At 48.1% G+C, this 14,407-nt stretch overlaps 2 protein-coding genes across 3 annotated transcripts; one reads left to right on the forward strand and one right to left on the reverse strand.

Moving 5' to 3' along the window:
• The first annotated feature begins 6,130 nt into the window (after nt 1–6,130).
• On the forward strand, nt 6,131–7,927 carry LOC115546822 (uncharacterized). 2 transcript variants are annotated; one of them, XM_030360593.1, is made up of 4 exons: nt 6,131–6,360; nt 6,548–6,832; nt 6,984–7,121; nt 7,562–7,927. In XM_030360593.1, the coding sequence occupies exons 1-4, from the start codon at nt 6,225–6,227 to the stop codon at nt 7,807–7,809; spliced, it is 807 nt and encodes a 268-aa protein (XP_030216453.1). In that variant the 5' UTR covers nt 6,131–6,224; the 3' UTR covers nt 7,810–7,927. The 2 variants fall into 2 exon arrangements, 1 of the variants encoding a protein (XP_030216453.1); XR_003977280.1 differs by lacking the exon at nt 6,548–6,832 and having other exon boundaries at nt 6,299–6,360.
• An 89-nt stretch (nt 7,928–8,016) lies between these two features.
• Nucleotides 8,017–9,863, reverse strand: LOC115546823 (uncharacterized). The gene is made up of 2 exons (XM_030360594.1): nt 9,518–9,863; nt 8,017–8,898 (listed from the first exon to the last, which is right to left on the reverse strand). The coding sequence occupies exons 1-2, from the start codon at nt 9,814–9,816 to the stop codon at nt 8,535–8,537; spliced, it is 663 nt and encodes a 220-aa protein (XP_030216454.1). The 5' UTR covers nt 9,817–9,863; the 3' UTR covers nt 8,017–8,534.
• Nucleotides 9,864–14,407: the final 4,544 nt, after the last annotated feature.

Here is a 14,407-nt window from a genome sequence, read left to right on the forward strand (position 1 = left end):
CACTCTACTGTGGGCTCCGGCGCGGCAGGTGTAGCGGGCCGTTGCCCACGGGCAACACGTGGGTAGAGGAGTGGAACTCTGTGATGCTGGGGGCCTCCTCCTCATCCTCCGTGGGCATCACTGAACCTGAAGAAACCAGGAGTAGAGGAGTGAACGTTTACAACACGGATCTATAGATGCAGCGTCAGACACTCCCTTCACTCTCTCCTAACACCTGTCCACTAGAGGGCGACCCGGGGGATTCACACCCAGTATTCTCGCCAGTATTCTCGCCTCACCTATACAAATAAATGGAATAAATATACCCACAACAGAAGAGTTCTTCTCATATCTGGGAAGCATTGTAAGATATGATGGAGGAACAGGCAATGACATCAAAAGCCGACTCAACAAGGCCAGAAACACATTCAGAATGATGAACAATGTGTGGAAGTCCACGAAGTACAGCATCAACACCAAACTCAAGCTATACCAGAGCTGTCTTCTCTCCACCTTACTATACAGCTTTGAATGCTGGAGGATGACAGAGAAAGACCTTTCCAAGATCTCTGCATTCCACACAAGAAACCTCAGAATAATCATGCGTATTTTCTGGCCTAACACCATCTCCAACCAGCAATTACTTGCTCGGACCAACCAAGAAAGTATAGAGACCATCATTACAAGAAGGCGGTGGAGATGGATTGGACACATCATGCGAAAAGAACAGGATGACATTACAAAAACCGCCCTACACTGGACACCCGAAGGCAAGCGAAAGAGAGGACGACCCAAAGAAACCTGGCGTTGAACAGTGGAGAAAGAACTGAAAGCCATGAAGCAGACCTGGAGTTCAATACAAAAGCTTGCCCAAAACAGACAGGAGTGGAGATCCTTTGTTGCTGCCCTACATGCCAGTAGGCATAAAGGGCAGTAAGTAAGTGATTCTCGCCTGCCTTTTCATACATGATTGAGTATCACAGCAGTGTCTACAAAGATTACCCAGGGAGGGGAAGTCACTCCACGAAGAGAATAACGAGTCGGGGGCGGAGCTTGAAGAGAAGAACGCAAAACAGTTCAGCAGCTCAAATATAAACTAGTGCAGGTGAACCCAGAAAGGGTTGACCCTTGTGACCTGACCTCAGTAGACCACAATAGAAACCTGACCTCAGTAGACCACAATAGAAACCTGACCTCAGTAGACCACAACAGAAACCTGACCTCAGTAGACCACAATAGTAACATGACCTCAGTAGACCACAATATAAACATGACCTCAGTAGACCACAATAGAACCCTGACCGCAGTAGACCAAAATAGAAACCTGACCTTAGTAGACCACAATAGAAACCTGACCAGACCACAATAGAAACGTGACCTCAGTAGAACACAATAGAAACCTTACCTCAGTAGACCACAATAGAAACATGACCTTGGTAGACATAAACACATCCAACAACCTTTCAACTCTTAAAGAGTATATTTACTGTATCTACGGCACAGAGAACAGAAAGGAGGAACCGTTCTCCACTCATGAACACAAACAAAGCCTACGGACCCTCTTTGTTCCGCTCAGTCTCCAGATGATCCAGGTCTAGGACCTTCTCACAGATCCAGTGCTGCAGTCTGTTACACGGTTCTTCGGACCAGCCGTCCTCCCCTGCTACGACACAGTCTCTTGCTCCGCCGTCATCGCGTGGTTTAACGTGTCTCCAGCTGAGAACCACGAGGAGGAGACAGTGGAGGTCAGTCTGTCACTCTCAGAGAAGAGATGCTGCTGAATAGAGTCTTCAGCCTTACCTTGAATTCATGGGTGTACCATCCACCCACTTGAGGGTCCCCTCTTTCTCTCGATCACTCAGTCCAATCCAGGAAGTACCCATCAATCTGCTGACAAACGCCTGTTTCCAAAGGTAATAGCATCTGTTGTCATGACCACAAAGTACACACACACACACACACACACCAGTTCTTCTCTGCTGTTGATGACCACCAGGTCTGCCTTTCTCTGCAGACAGTCTTCTCTACTGGCCCTCCAGCCCTTCTTAGTAGTAGAAACACGGTTGAGACTCTTGTCGTGAAGCATCCAGCCCTGAGGTGTCAATTCAACCCTTTGAATGTAAAAGAACATCCTGAACAAACAGAGAACTGCTTATCTTACGGTCTTGGTTATGGACACACAACCCTGAGACCTGACCTTAACAGACCACATAGAAACATGACCTTAATAGACGACAATAGAAACCTGACCTTAGTAGACCACAATATGAATCACTGAAGCAGAGGGTGTTTTTGAAGTGAATGTTAATGACGAGATAGATTTAATAACTTGTATAAAACCCTCACCGAGTTCATCCAGTAAGTGCTCTCTCCCCTCTATCCAGCGTGACCGTGAGTCTAGGACAGGACAGAGGAATCTAGAAGATATGAGCTCTAAAACAGAACGACATCGTCTCTAAACATCACAGGACCCACAGCCAAACACAAAGTCATAATATTAATACTAATTAAAATAGTAATAACTACAGTTATCAACTACAGATAACCATAGCAACGCCGGTAAACAAACCCCTCAAAGCCCAATCCCTACTTGCTACGGCCGTCCGGAGGCTCACACAGCTTTTGGCCGTAATATCATATATAAAATTATATAATATTATATGCTATTATATATAGATCTCCGGTAGTGCAAACGGCAACTATCCTTTTCCTCCTCCATGCTGCGGTTTACCCCGTACTGCACTGTAGGGAACGGTTGGCCGGTTGAACGCTGATTGGCTGTTACGTTACGTCACTCAGTGGCCCCGCTGTTGAACGCTGATTGGCTGTTACGTTACGTCCCTCAGTGGCCACGCTGTTGAAAGCTGATTGGCTGTTATGTTATGTCACTCAGTGGCCACGCTGTTGAATGCTGATTGGCTGTCATCACACGAATGTCGCGGCAAAGTTCAAATTTTTCAACTCGTGTGAAAGGCTGCAGCCTTCACTTTGGGAAACAGCCAAAGTGTTGCATTGCAAATCCTCATGAACGCGCTCGCCGGTGCAGGGCGCTACAAATCAAATCTTGTAGCAGAATTTTTCTAGCAAAGAATTTGCCCTATTCGCGTCTCTACGTTGAATTTGTATGGAGTCATGTCGCCCCTTCGCATTTGGTGTGGACGCACCTTCACCTGTGCGACAGGCCTGCTATTATATAGCAGTAAGATGTTTAAAAACATAACGTCTAACCTGGGCGAGTCACGGTGTGTGCGTGTGTGTTCTTACCTGGGCGCGTGTGTCGATGACGGAGCCGTTATGTTTGAAAACATAACGTGTTACCTGGGCGAGTGTCGCTGCGGTGTGTGCGCGTACGTGTTAGTGGTGGATTTAATGATTTGTTTACGTGACCCAGTTCGCGTGATTCAGTTCACCAAGAGGAGTCGTTCGCGAATCGTTCGTTAGTTTGTTCGTTCAGTCGAGTTTCCAGTTGCACTAAGTCCACTGAGTCTGACTGACTCAGCTGAGAACCGTGCATTGGCGTCCATTACATGAAGCGATTTACCGCTACCGGAAACCAGGCTGAACGAACAAACGATTCGCGAACGGCTCCTCCCAGTTCAGTGGAGGAGGTGGAGGAGTCGTTCGCGAATCAGCCTGGTTTCCGGTAGCGGTGAATCGCATCATGGAATGCACGCCATTGCACGGTTCTCAGCTGAGTCAGTCACTCTCAGTGCTACCGGAAACTCGACCGAACTTGGAGGAGTCGTTCGCGAATCGTTGGTTCGTTCAGCCTGGTTTCCGGTAGCGGTAAATCGCATCATGGAATGCACGCCATTGCACGGTTCTTAGCTGAGTCAGTCAGACTCAGTGGAGTTAGTGCTACCGGAAACTTGTTCGTTCGCTCAGTCAAGTTTCCGGTGAATCGAATGGTGAACGAGACGACCGAACGAACGAGAGAAACGAACCGGTTCGGTTCGTTCGTCCTAAAGACTTGTTCATTCAACCGGTTCGCGAACGAACGAGCCAACACTAGTGCGTGTGTTTTCTTACCTGCGCGTGTGTCGATGGCGGAGCCATTACGGTTAAAAACATAACCTCTTACCTGGGCGAGTGTGTCGCTGCCTTTGTATTGGCTAGCGGTGTGTGTGCGTGCGTGTGCGTGTGTGTGTGTGTGCTTCCGTGTATGTTTGTGCACAGCTGCGTATGTGTGCGGTGTGTGTGTTCGGTGTGTGTGGATGCGGTGTGTATGTGCATGCTTGCGGTGTATGTATGCGTTTGCGTGTGCTGTGTGTGTGTGGGAGCTGCAGGCTGCTTGGCACGTGCACCCTGACCAACTTGAGTAACTGGTGCGACAGGCCTGATATTATATAGAAGTAAGACTAGAGTGTCCGTGTGTGCGTTGCCTGAGCTCAACCTCTAGTTGTTTTTAAACCCATAGCTATATTATGGAAACCCCGGTCGATATTGTATTTAATTTCTGAGCACATAATGTAATAACATTTTGCATATAATGTCACAACGTATAATATATTGGTTCACCTATAACGTAATGAAGCAAGCATAATAATTTTCTCCTTAGTTTTAAGTTTGCCGTATTTGTATATCAGAAGATTCAACCCTGTAGTAGGGTAGGAAGGGGGGGTTCCCATGCACCCGAAAGGTATATTTTTCTAACCAAGCTTTTTGTAATCCTTAAGGTGTCTAGTAAAGGAATTTTGATGTTCCCCATGCAAATTATTGTCCCATGTATGATTTTTCTCACCATCTTTTGTGTCTGTGCTTGATTTTCGCTGTGAAAAATGAAAACTTTAAATCTACATAGATCTTGAACAATACATTCTACAGACACAATCCACCCCATTTTCTCTTTGTCTTTGCCCAACTAGTCTTCGAGCCAATGTTCTATTCCCTAGCGGCGCCGCCGCGGATTTCCCTTTCGTATACGGTCGTTGCCATCTGAAAGGGTCGATGCCCGACTATGACGTATTGAGTCAAAACACACCGCGTACATCACAGCGTTGCAACTATGGTTACTATGATGAAACAAAGACTGGCTATGATGGCAGACACAAACGGAATGAAAGAACTTATAGAGTCGGCAATTCAAGATATAAATACAAAATATTTGTACAATACAACAACGATTAATGATAATTATGTTCTTGCGTCACTACAAGAAGATTGGGGCATTTATTTGGCTCTGCCAAACCTGTGTCCCTGTCCTCCCGCTCTTGTTGGTCTTTGTCTTTCCAATCCTATAAATATATATATCAAAAATCAAGGTTTGCCTTTGCATTTGTTGCCTTTTCTACAATACTGAATTTCTCTCTCAAGACACATACATACACCAACATCAATTTACTTCATATCTTACTTGTGAATCTATTATTATTATTATTATTACATTACACTTAGCTGACGCTTTTATCCACTTACAACCCTCTGATGTTAAGTCCACCTTAAACATTAGGCCACGGCTGCCTAATGCATGTGACAATAAGCTTATACTTGCGTCCATTTCATTATTTATTAAGGAATTATGGTAGCAGCTAGTGCATACAGAACCTTGCGTACTTCCAAGGGCAAGTTTTTCCACATTCTCCCAGTCACTTTGGAAACGTGTCCAATGTCTGCTTCATTTCCCCCGTTTCCAAGCTCTTTTATGACATCGGACTGTTAAGGTGCGGCCACACCAGACGCGTATCTCGCGTACTTCGCGTATGAAATCGCCATTTTTTCCATAGGGAACCATTGGTTTACGCGCGTATTACGCGTATTAAGCAACATTTTACGCGCGTATAGCGCGTATGTGGCGCGTATATTTACGCGCAATACGCGCTATACGCGCGTATATCGCGTACATTTCAAGAGTTCAAAAAATTGAACTTTTTACGCGAAGTACGCGAGATACGCGTCTGACGAGACACGCATTGCCCAATCAGCGTTGAGCTTGACCCGACGTCACTGGCAGAGAGTAGTGAGCTTGGACAGAAGCATACGGCCGACATCTTTCTTTATTCTGTGTGGAAATAGTAACATAGTTACGCCATTAAATGCTTTTATGGAAACATTTCTAGCGAGAAATGTGCATTTTACTTTCATAATGTTCACTCGGTGAATGTGAAGGATGTTTGGTTTGATAGTTATGACGAAGAGGGAACGCTCCGTTCACTTGCATGGACAGAGTCTCTGGTTACTAAGCAACCTCAACGTCTTGGCGGACTATTTCTCTGCTGATCAACACTACAGACACTACACGAACAGAAATGGAGGTCGATCAAAATATCATCGTCGCCGTGTGCGGCCGTCCTGTCCTGTACGACACCACGATGGTGTCGTACAAGGACAGGAACAAAACAGAGAGGGCGTGGGTCGACGTGGCAGAGGATATTGGCGTTCCTGGTAAGATCAGTGAATAATGTGTGTGTGTATTTTGCTTGGCTTCAGCTATCAGTTGTGTTCTACTATGAAAAAAGTTAGCGCCGGTTAGCGGTAGCACCAGTTAGCAGTAATATTAAGTGATACTACTACAACAGACTGTCTCGCTTGTCAGGTTACACAACTTAATATGTATATATGTTCTAGTCAGTGGACGTATGTCGCAGGAGGTGGAAGTCACTCAGGGACAGGTACATGAGATACAAAAAGAATGAAAAGGAGGGAAAAAAGAGCGGGTCAGCGGCAGGGAGAGTGGACACGTGGAGATTTGCTAGGGTCCTGTCCTTCCTCGACCCCTTTGTCACCCCGAGGGAGACCAGCAGCAATTTACCTCTGGGGGCAGAGGAGGTTGAGGGGGACGGGGCTCCAGAGACTCCACTGTCAGGGGCAGGAGAAGATGAGGAGCTTGAGCAGGCAGCAGCATCGCACAATACAGGTTTGTTGACAAGTGAAGACACGTACAGCTTCTGTATTATGGCCACAGGAACGATTTACAGTGCTGCACGATTCTGTCTATCTTAAATGTGCAATATAGATATATATCATCCAAGCAAAAAAAAAACAAGTCTTCTTTCTCAATAACATAGACCAGCCCAGCAGTGAGTCTGATATAGAGGACGCTGATGCTGCTCCTGCTCCTGCTCCTGCTCCTGCCCCTGTCCCTGCCGCTGTCCCTTCCCATGTACCTGTCCCTGAGGCTGCCCCTGCCCCAAGACCACAGGGCGGTATGTACAGGACAAAGATGTATTGCATTAATTTCAGGGGTTCAACTATGTTTATGGCTAACCGTTTAAGCTTTAACTGATAGAAGACGGTTTATGGATTACTACTAGTGCCGTCAAGCAATTTAAAAAATTGATCAAATTAATTACAGGCTCTGTGATTAATTCATCTAAATTAATCGCATACCTATACGACACTTTTATGCCCGTTTATAAACAGCTGTATAGCCTACCGTTCGTTTCTCTCCCTTTTCTCTCTCGTAACTTCTTGATACTCCCCTGATTAATTAATCTAAATGAACGCGTTAATTTGACAGCCCTAATTACTACTATAAGTTAAAGTTACAACACTTCAAACCAAACACGCATGCATGTTCAACAGGCTTTTCACTTGTGAAGTATTGCACTAACTTACAAATGATGGTGTTTTACATTCCATACAGCGACGAAGAGGAAGAGAGCAGCCAGGGTACCGGAGGGGAATACTGTCCAGACAGCCATCCTCCAGGCCCTGCAGAGGCATAATTCTGTGCCTACCCCTACCCCCCTTTCTGGGAATGAGCACTTTGCCATGGGCCTAGTTCCTTCCCTGGATAGATTGCCACCTGAAGTACTGGAGTACGTTAAATTCCAAATCCGTAAAGTCATATTTGACCATTCTAATTTCACCGTTCAATTGGAACCTATTTAAGCTTATTAGCTAGTGGTGGTGACAATCTCTCCAGGGAAAGAACTAGGCTGATGTCACTGTTAACTGTTCATTTGTTATTGTTCTGTTCTGTTTATATTATATTGTTCTATGTTATTTTTATTATTTATATTTTTATAATTATTTTTTAAATAAAATATTTCTCACAACTCTTCTCTCAATATATGATTGTAAGTTCTAGCATGCATGGACACAAATATACATTTTTAATAACACTACTTAATTGAACAATTTTAAAAACAATTTAATAATAATGAAGGAATCCCTTTTGTTTTGTGTGGGTGGCTCTTAAAAGAGCCGTTTTGGGGTTGTTGTGCACTGCACTATACGATGGTGTCATGCCACGAGACGGTCCCTTCTGCAGAGAAGTAGGAGGTGAAGGTCTCGCGGATCCGGATGGCCTCTCCCCCGGCATTGTTGGCAGCCACTCTCCCCAGCCCTGGCAGAGGCAACACCACACCAACAGGGAGGCAATCTCTCACTTCTGCTGTTGGTGCTGTTCTGCGGAGGAGGTTGTGGAGAGGGGGAGGATGCGTCCGGGGAATGGCCTCATGAGGTTGGTCCGTAGCGGAAAGGCCTCGTCCGCTACAAACACATGAGGCAGGGGTCCTCTCTGCGCAGCCGCTGACAGTACTCTGTCAGCAGGGAGCTTGAGATCGCCAGCTCGGAGGGCCTGACCAAACACCGAGTTGGCCAGAATTCCTCCATCACTGGTTCTCCCATAGCCCCCCACATCGATGATGCGGAAGCACTTGTCTGCGTCGACAACTGCCAAGAGAACAATGGAAAATGTTCCCTTGTAGTTGAAGAACTGCGAACCGGAGTTCGCAGGGGCCTTCAGAACAACATGCTTCCCTTTCGATGGCACCGCAACAGAGAGGGAAGTTCCACTGCTCCTCGAACTGCTGCGCAATCACCCTCCAGTCCTCGGTAGTGGGCACAGCCATGAACTCCTCCACCAGGCAGTCCCATATAGCCGTCACCCCATCGGACACGATGGAAGCCACGGTGGAGGACCCGACCCGGAAGCTGGTGGCTATCGTCCGGAACGAATCGCCAGTAGCCAGGAATCTGCAACACATGAATAATTTATTTTAGCCTCATTGAGAATTTTTGTTGTATACCAAATATGTAGGCCAATTATCTCACTGATATCACTGCACAGGTATATGTCTTGACTAGTGTTTACAGTGGATTTGCATCAGCTTATTTTACTTTCAAAAACATGACAAGGAGGTCAAGAATGAATATTTTGGAGCCATGATGCATTTATTTATTTTGTTTATATAAAACTCTGGTGACATGCATGTATATGAAGATTTGCGTTTAGGTTGAAACCATAGATAATAAATAAAAACACTGTTGAAACACTGGGTGGAGCATTGACAGGAAATGCATAGCAGGTAGGTGCAAGAGGGGAAACAGATGTGCAAAGCAAACTGCTTTATCACCATGTTGTCAGCACGCTTTCGTTTGACTTGTGTTGAATTTAACCCAATGAATATTGACTGATGTCACAATGGCCTATGCTCCCCCGTGCTTAGTTGAGCATAGTGCACGATGCTTGAATAAATGGGTATGCACTATCAGACCACGCGCCCGAACAATTTCTCCCCGTTATGTATATAGTTTTTGACTACAGAATGTGCTGATTGTTATAGAGTAATTAGGCTATGAAACCGCAACTTACCGGAGACAGACAGACAGGCGCTCCGCAGTTGATATGGAGCGCCTGTAGTTGGTGTCCTGACGGGAGATCCTGGCACCAACCCGGGCTAGCAGGTCATCGAACTGGGCCCGACTCAGTCGAAAGTACCGCTGAAACCGGCCGTCATCCAGGCGGAGTTCTTGGAGCAAGTGGTGAAACTCACCCAGCTGTAGCCGTCTCCGGAGGATGTCGTGCACCCAAACACGACGGCGTTTGCGTTTGCGACGCTCCTCGGACTCCCACAGCAAATAAAGCGCAGCGATGGTGCCGATATCAGCCATGTTTCAGAACAAAAGAAAATAGAGGGGGGGGGGAGTTTTTGGCGGGCTCATCTAGGCGAGTGACGTAGGCGCGTATACCGCGTACAATTTTTTGACACAAAATGGTCAAGCAACATTTTACGCGCGTATCTCGCGTAAAAAGTACGCGAGATACGCGTCTGGTGTGGCCGCACCTTTAAACATAGCAATGGCAAACGGTGTTACATGGCAACCATTCATATGGAGGGAATATATTTCTTGGCGGAAGAATGATTATCTATGAATATATCGTTACATTTTTCGTTGCTGTGCCTTTGTTTAATTAAATCTTGCTAGATCAACGTAGTAACCGTTTAAGAAAAGCAATAAGCCACTCGAGTCTGTGCTTTGTACTGTATAATAAATCCCCTTAGCTGTTCGATTAGCCTACAGTATAAAGCACGGCCTCTCGGGGCTTATTGCTTAAATATAATATAATACATACAATAATACATATAATAATACAATATAATGCTAAATTATACCGCAACTGCCTGGAAAAATGTATTCCATCCTGTCGGCTTTTTAATGGATTTTTTTTTTGCACCTGCAGAGTCATTAGCACCGCTATGTTCCGCCATTTTTTCATAATAATAACAGGACCGACCTTACGTCGTGACGTCAGGAGCGACGTTGAATGGCATCGACCCTTTCAGATGGCAATGACCGTTTACGAAAGGGAAATCTGCGGCGCCGCCCCTGCAAAAGCGCTTTTTAAAAGCTGGTTTGTACATCCCGGGTCCCGTAGGCACCTCCATATCTACCCCTCACCACTGGATGTCGCCCTCTTTCGTTTGTGAGAAACAATTACGAGAATGGACGATAAGAGACTGGTCGTCGAGGTGGACAAATATGTCGAATTGTATGACCAAAGTTCCCGTCATTACAAAGACAACTCCAAAAAGGTCATTGCCTGGCGAGCCATAGCTCTGGAGATTGGATCTTCAGGTGAGAAATCAACAATGGTGGACTAAGTACCCAAACCATTAACCATAATGGGAAATAGACGAAATCAAGTATTGATTTCAATATATACATTATTTTCAAATATAATGTATTTTCCACTAGCTAGTGGTGGTCATTACATTGTAGTGAAAGTAGTAAAGACAACACAGCTTTATGTTACGGCGAAACATGGAGGCACTGCAGCTCTCGACAATGCGTTACTTTAGTCTGGTATTTCTCTTCACTGATTGGTTCGACAGCCTTCAAACTTAGTGGTCAAGCAAAGAAGAGGGAGGGGCTTGTTCTGCATACCTAATAGCCGTACTGAAAACTAATAGCCGCGGCTATTAGTCATTCAAAAACCGTACGGAATTCCTGCCAAACCGCACGGATTCCGTACGGTTTTCGTGCGGTTTAGCACTTTTACCGCGCCATTCTAGGGCCAGTTATGCCGCTTTTCCACCGCACATGTAGCTCGGCTCGACTCGACTAGACACGACTTGACACGACTCGACACGGTAGCAGCACGGGTCGTTTTCCACCGCAAATAGTACCTCCTTGTACGCGACGCAAACAACACCTACGCAACCCACACATGGACAGAACCCACATAACAACAATGGAGGACATCGATAACATTACTATTATTAGCTGGTATGTTGAAGAAGTTGAAGAAGTGGAATATGTTGGCTGCGGCGCTGCTATGGCTGTTACCAGCATGGTTGCAACTTGCCATGTCGCTCTCGTGACTTCGTCACACTCTCTGGCCAATCAGTGGCTGGCCGTCTGCCGACGTCACCTTTTAGCATCGGCTCAGCCGCTTGGAACCTAGAGTGAGGCGGTACTAGAAAAAGCAGCCACTTCAGGTACCAGATACCATGTTTTCGCGGTGGAAACGCAAAAAAGGCGAGCTGAGTCGAGTCGAGTCGTGACGAGCTGGTACCATGCAGTGGAAAAGCGGCATTAGTGGCCTTCTTGTCTTTCCATAGAAAGCCGCCGCTCTGCTCCCCAGGTGAACTAACACCGCCCCCCCCCCCCCCCCCCCCCTCTTCTTTTGGAAGCTCTCTGCTGCTCCCTGCTGGCAGTCTCACTACACTGTCCGCATGTTTCACAAATAGAGTTTGGAGAGACGTTGTCAGTGTCTGTATGTTGCTTAAATTCTCCAAAACAGTGGGCGCTAAAGATCAGGGCACGGCAGGCCATTACAGCCAATGAGCTCGAGTTGAAAAGAAAATAGCTTACAGCACCTGGTATTCCCCTCTCCTGGAACCGTCACCTTATCGTGGTGGAGAGGTTTGCGTGTCCCTGTGAACCTGAGAGCTGTGTTGTCGGGAGCCTTGTGCTCCTGGTAGGGTCTCTCATGGCAGAGTGGTCTCAGGTGAGGGGCCAGACTAAGAATGGTTCAAAAAACTCCAATGAAGAACGAAAAAAGAGGAGATGTGACCCGGCCCGGAGGAAGCCCGGGGCCCCCGTCTGGAGCCAGGCCCAGACGGAGGGCTCGATGGCGAGCGCCTGGTGGCCGGGTTTGCCACGGAGCCCGGTCGGGCACAGCCCGAACAAACTACGTGGCACCCCCCCTCTCTTCATCCCATGGGCCCACCACCTGTGGGAAGACCCGTTGGGGTCGGGTGCGCAGCCACATGGGTGGCAGCGAAGGTCAGGGGTCTCGACGGACCAGACCCGGGCGGCAGAAGCTGGCTCTGGGGACGTGGAACGTCACCTCGCTGTGGGGAAAGGAACCGGAGCTTGTGAGGGAGGTGGAGCGCTATCAGTTAGATCTGGTGGGGCTTACCTCCACGCACAGTCTCAGCTCTGGTACCGTACTCCTGGATAAGGGTTGGACTCTATTCTTCTCCAGAGTTGCCGAGGGCGTGAGGCGCCGGGCGGGTGTGGGGATACTCATAAATCCCCGGCTGAGCGCCGCAGTGTTGGAGTTTACCCCGGTAGACGAGAGGGTCGCCTCCCTGCGCCTAAGGGTTGTAGGGGGGAAAACTCTGACTGTTGTTTGTGCATATGCACCAAACAGCAGCTCAGAGTACTCGGCCTTCTTGGAGACCCTGAATGGAGTCCTGTATGGGGCTCCAGTAGGGGACTCCGTAGTTCTGCTGGGAGACTTCAACGCCCACGTGGGCAACGATGGAGACACCTGGAGAGGCGTGGTGGGGAGGAACGGCCTCCCTGATCTAAACCCGAGCGGTCGTTTGTTATTGGACTTCTGTGCTAGTCATGGATTATCCATAACAAACACCATGTTCGAACATAAGGGTGCTCATAAGTGTACCTGGTATCAGAGTACCCTAGGCCGAAGATCGATGATCGATTTCGTGATCGTGTCATCTGATCTGAGGCCGCATGTTTTGGACACTCGGGTAAAGAGAGGGGCGGAACTGTCAACCGACCACCATCTGGTTGTGAGTTGGATCAGGGAATGGGGGAAATTTCCGGATAGACCTGGTAAGCCCAAACGAGTAGTGCGGGTGAACTGGGAACGTCTGGAGGAGGCCCCCGTCCTAGGTATCTTCAACTCACACCTCCGGCGGAGCTTTTCTGGCATTCCTGTGGAGGTTGGGGGAATTGAGCCGGAGTGGGCGGTGTTCAAAGCCTCCATTGCTGAAGCTGCGGTGGCTAGCTGTGGCCTCAGGGTCTTAGGCTCCTCAAGGGGCGGTAACCCTCGGACACCGTGGTGGACACCGGTGGTCAGGGAAGCCGTCCGACTGAAGAAGGAGGCCTTCCGGGATATGATATCCTGGAGGACTCCTGACTCGGTTGCAGGGTACCGACAGGCTCGAAGGGCTGCAGCGGCTGCCGTGTCGGAGGCTAAGCAGCGGGTGTGGGAGAAGTTCGGAGAGGCCATGGAGAAGGACTTTCGGTCGGCACCAAAGTGTTTCTGGAAGACTATCCGGCACCTCAGGAGGGGGAAACGGGGAACCATCCAAGCTGTGTACAGTAAGGATGGGACTCTGTTGACCTCAACTGAGGAGGTCGTCGGACGTTGGAAGGAACACTTTGAGGAACTCCTGAATCCGAATAACACGCCCTCTATGTTGGAGGCAGAGCTCGAGGTTGATGGTGTTTCGTCGTCAATTTCCCTGGTGGAGGTCACTGAGGTAGTCAAACATCTCCGCAGTGGCAAAGCCCCAGGGATTGATGAGATCCAGCCAGAAATGCTAAAGGCTCTGGGTGTTGAGGGGCTGTCATGGTTGACACGCCTATTCAACATCGCGTGGGAGTCGGGTACAGTGCCAAAGGAGTGGCAAACCGGGGTGGTGGTTCCCCTGTTCAAAAAGGGGGACCAGAGAGTGTGTGCCAATTACCGGGGTATCACACTTCTCAGCCTCCCTGGTAAAGTCTACTCCAAGGTGCTGGAAAGGAGGGTTCGGCCGATCGTCGAACCTCAGATTGAAGAGGAACAATGCGGTTTTCGCCCCGGACGTGGAACTACGGACCAGCTCTTCACTCTCGCAAGGATCCTGGAGGGGGCCTGGGAGTATGCCCATCCGGTCTACATGTGTTTTGTGGATCTGGAGAAGGCGTATGACCGGGTCCCCCGGGAGAAACTGTGGGAGGTGCTGCGGGAGTATGGGGTAAGGGGGTCTATCCTCAGGGCCATCCAATCTTTGTACTCCCA

The sequence above is a fragment of the Gadus morhua genome, chromosome 7 (assembly GCF_902167405.1).
Source record: "Gadus morhua chromosome 7, gadMor3.0, whole genome shotgun sequence".
Classification (NCBI taxonomy): Eukaryota; Metazoa; Chordata; class Actinopteri; order Gadiformes; family Gadidae; genus Gadus; species Gadus morhua.